A 4,273-nucleotide genomic window follows, 5' to 3' on the forward strand; every position below is an offset into this window, starting at 1 on the left:
TACCATATGTATGTATTGGGTTATTCCAGAAAAAATCCACACCCCCCTGACGGATGGGGTCGTTTTTTAACCCCCCCTCTCACCTGGATTTCCTGAAGCCCAAGACCCCCCCTCCTGTCTGGATTTCCAAGACAAAAGACCCCCCCTCCTGCCTGGATTTCCAGGAAAAAATATTAGGCTTAAATTTAATTTATTTTTAATGGAAAATACGCACAATCACGTATAGAAGATGTTCTTTTTCAATTCCTAAAGCTTTGGCTAAATTATATGAAAACTCTGTTGTGTGGAACTAAGAAAAGAAAGGAGCAAAAGGCCTTGCACACGGTATTGGTGGTCAAGGCCGTTCCAAAATACGTAACGCTAAATAAAGCGCTGGATTTTAAGATTACAATGTTACTGTAAAAATCTAAAAAGTAAAGAAAGTAAATTTCATGTGCATTTAGCTGGTAAAAAGAAAGCTTCAAAATATCTTTCTGTTTTCAATTAACAACAAAATAAAAAACCAGCACTTGAAATCAGCGAGGAAAACAGTAGTGAACGCGATTGAGATGTTTGCGTAAATATTTTCTTTCTCTCAAGAAATTGCCCAAGAGTAATAGTGGTAGAACTAGCGTTACGCTACTAGTTTTTGCACTAAATTTTTAACCATCACACCAAAATTGAATTTTTCGTTTCGCCTATTGTAGCGTTCAAATGGTTTGATGTATGGTTTGCTTCGTATCGTTTGAATCGTTTCGATGGTTTGTAAAACACTTGGTTTTCTTCGTTTTAATCGTTCCTCTCAAATATTTCTTTCGTACATAACCCAAAATACATGCTAAAATTCCAGTTTTGAAAATTGCAAAGCCGTGAAAAGCGCCAAAACAAAACAATTACCTCGTTCTGCTTCACTGAACAAAGTTTGGTTGCCTAGCACGTGACAATTTTTACTCAGTACGTGACTAATTCTCTCATGCAAAGTACAAACTTTGAAAAGCTCGAAACCTTTGAAACCTTCGAAACGCTTTAAACCTTTTCTTTCCATCCTTTGAAACGATAGATGCCGCGAACCAAACGAACAATAGAAAGTTTGAAACGATACAAACGATAGAAACGATGTTAAAAGTGCGATGTAACGCGCCGGACGAAAAATTTTCCGATTCCACCAACTTTGTCTTGGTGCTGTGTGCTAACAAAGCAAAATAAACGCCAAGGCAAGTATCAAAATAAACAGCAGACATAATAGACAAGCGTTTGTTTTCCGTAGTATTCCAGATAAATACTTTGTAGCAAAGAAATAACAGCTAAAAGTCGGGTATTGTCGATAACGAGCGTTTGACAGCCAATACCGTGCGCAAGGCCAAAAATGCTAAAACGCGAACGACTGTTTATACACTCTTAGCTCATAAAAATCAATTGCCCTTGTTCTTTCTTTGCTCTTTGCGCTTTCTTTGTTCTTTCTTTGTATCATTACATGAAACAACGGTGGCACGCTGGGTCTGGGTACGAGTAAAAATGTGTCAGGCGTTCCAAACTCTTCGTTGCAATACACCCTATGCAAAATGAAAAGGGACTGGGAGCGATACGTGCGAGAACGAGGCTAGTTGGGCCTTGTTCTGTTTACTCGTGGTAAAAATGGCTGCTGATCAATCTGTAAGTGCCAGCCGTCTTTCCGAGGGCGATATACCAGGAGCATCTCTTCAAGGACGAAATCCTAGAACACTCACCACGGATGAGCTTCGCTTTTGGTTAAAATGTCGTGGCGACCCGGCAAAAGGATTAAAAACAAAGGCACAGTTAGCAAAAAGGCAAGTAAGCTTATCGATGTATTTCTCAGTAGTCGTAATAATGAGGGCTTTTTTATACTGTACTTGGTTAAAAGGATTCGATATTTAACATGTCTTATTTCTTATTTCAAGTAGAGATCAGGAGATTTAATGTTTATTTCCGTCGCTTACCTGTTTCTGCACAATTAACTGGTGTGCTAATTTTTCCGTAGAGTACTTGAATATGTGGCTTCTGGTCGTGATAAAGATGTTGTGGATCCGGACAAGAACCTTATTTACACGCGTCGAAAGCAGAGACAAGAAAAATTACAAACTCGAAATGATCCGTTGCTAAAGGAAAGTACTGTGAGGTTTCCATCGACTGGGTGGTCAACAAGCTTACAACGAATGCCATTGTTTACAAAGGCAGAAATGGATTTGCATGTCTCTCAGTCTGGAAAAAACATTGACCGAAGTAAACAGAGCCATACAGTTCCAACAAGCATGAGAAAAGCCAAGACGTTCTTTGAAGACGAATACTTGAAGGACGTAGTTGCTGCTAGTGACAATGAATATTTCTTTTTTCAATGTTTGTGTCATCATAGCTTTAAAAAAAATGAAGCCCCTCATAAATTAAAAGTTGCACTTTGTTTAGTGAGTGGAAGTGTTAAGTATGCTTCATGTACGCACGTGGCGGGATCTGCTGGCTTTTGTAATCATGTACTTGCACTTATGATGAAACTTTGTAAGTTTAGCTTGTATAGCTGTCAAAATGTCAAGGAGTTGGACCATGAATCTGATATGGCACAACCTAAGGCATGCACCTCCAGTTTACAGCTGTGGCACAGACCTGCAAGAGGGGAAAAAATCAAGCCCCAACCTGTCATGGAACTCAATGTAAAGAGGTCCAAATTAGATAGCGATTATGATCCTGATAGTGGTGTGAGGTGTTTATTGTATGAAGCTAGGAAAAACTTGAGCACACAAACAGCAGATGAAGTTATGTTGAAAGACAAGCTTCAAAAGATCAATCCTAAATTTGCCCTGTCTCAAATCATTTCTCCTGGTGGTACTAACTTACAGGAAACAAAATTTAGAAAATCTCCGAGTGGTTCATATGCAAGTTATCAGTTACAGTTTTCCGAGTCCAATTTTCAAGTTTTCTGCAATATTGACTCAGTGCCTAGAGCAGGCGGCAATGATGGTAATGATGACCAAAATGCTATATCTGCGTTTCCTGCATTTCCTTTGCAACATTCTGAACAGTACAAAAAGCCAGATGGTTTGAGCAGGAACCAAGAAGCACTCCTGGATCATTTGACTGTTGATGAGGTAAAGCTCAATAACATAGAGAAGACTACAAGAGAACAAGCAGCCTCCCAAGAATGGAATGCTGAAAGAAAATTTCGGTTTACAGCTTCTAATTTCCACACCATTGCAAAAAGGAAAAGAAATCATGCCTCTTTAGTAAACAATCTGCTTCATCCCAAGCCATTTACTTCCAAGCAGACAGAACACGGGAAAACCTATGAACCTGTAGCGTTGAAAGAATATGGAAAATATATGTTTGCAGCTAGGAATCCAGTTACAGTGTTAAAAAGTGGCCTTGTTGTGAGTATGGCCTGTCCAATTTTGGCAGCATCGCCAGATGGCAAGGTCATTGATCATAGTTGTAGTAAGCCTTTTGGACTAGTAGAGGTTAAATGTCCCTTCACTAAGTTTCATGTAAGTCCCTTAGATGCATGTGCAGATGAAAGTTTCTTTGCAGAAAATGTAAATGGACAGCCAAGACTGAAAAGGGGACATCAGTACTACTTTCAAATACAGGGTCAACTTGCTGTTACAGGGGCTAGCTGGTGTGATTTTGTAATTTACACCAGCAAAGGCATGAGTGTAGAGAGGATCACATTTGATCCTCAGTTCTGGGACACATTGAATGAATGCCTTAAGAACTGCTACTTCAATCATTTTATAGAGCCAGCCGCTTTAGAATTCTGTAAACATTAGAAAAGCGTGTCATTGTTGTTAAATTGTAGCAATGACACATATGTCTAAAACAGAGTATCAACCTTGATGTCTTTCAAGATAAAACTTTTGTAAGATTAGTTTCTTTATTCTCAGTTCTTGAGCACAATGACTGTACGAAGATAAATGACAGTTTACTAGCTCCTAGCGCACAAGGATGCCGAAATCCTAGTTTACCAAATCTGTGCTCTTTCTGAGACATAACATTAGGGTCTGGCGCTTTTATTAAATAATGTTGTCTTCTGTAGAAGGCATTATTGCTTTGCCTAACTGTTACGTGGAAATAAGAGGATCGTGCATGTTACACAAAAAGGCACAGACACTCCACATTTGATTTACCACCCCAAATAGACTAAGTGGTACGACACTATCCCAAATGCGGAAGTTCTTGACTTTTTTAATAGCTCGTTCGATATGTATTCTTACCGAGGCAATTTCCTGGGTCTTGATAACATCTTGTGCTGTCATTTGGGTATACAACCCTAGAAAAGGTGGAATGTTTA

At 39.1% G+C, this 4,273-nt stretch overlaps 1 protein-coding gene across 1 annotated transcript; it reads left to right on the forward strand.

The window, feature by feature from the left end:
- The first annotated feature begins 1,614 nt into the window (after positions 1-1,614).
- LOC138005305 (uncharacterized) lies at positions 1,615-3,909 on the forward strand. The gene is made up of 2 exons (XM_068851556.1): positions 1,615-1,787; positions 1,979-3,909. The coding sequence occupies exons 1-2, from the start codon at positions 1,615-1,617 to the stop codon at positions 3,750-3,752; spliced, it is 1,947 nt and encodes a 648-aa protein (XP_068707657.1). The 3' UTR covers positions 3,753-3,909.
- Positions 3,910-4,273: the final 364 nt, after the last annotated feature.

This window comes from Montipora foliosa, chromosome 6, assembly GCF_036669935.1.
Source record: "Montipora foliosa isolate CH-2021 chromosome 6, ASM3666993v2, whole genome shotgun sequence".
NCBI lineage: Eukaryota > Metazoa > Cnidaria > Anthozoa > Scleractinia > Acroporidae > Montipora > Montipora foliosa.

Excerpts from the sequence above, each read along its gene's own strand:
- LOC138005305 (XM_068851556.1), top strand. The coding sequence starts at position 1,615 with ATGGCTGCTGATCAATCTGTAAGTGCCAGCCGTCTTTCCGAGGGCGAT. Across the intron at positions 1,788-1,978 it reads AAGGCACAGTTAGCAAAAAG|AGTACTTGAATATGTGGCTT; the intron begins GCAAGTAAGCTT and ends ATTTTTCCGTAG.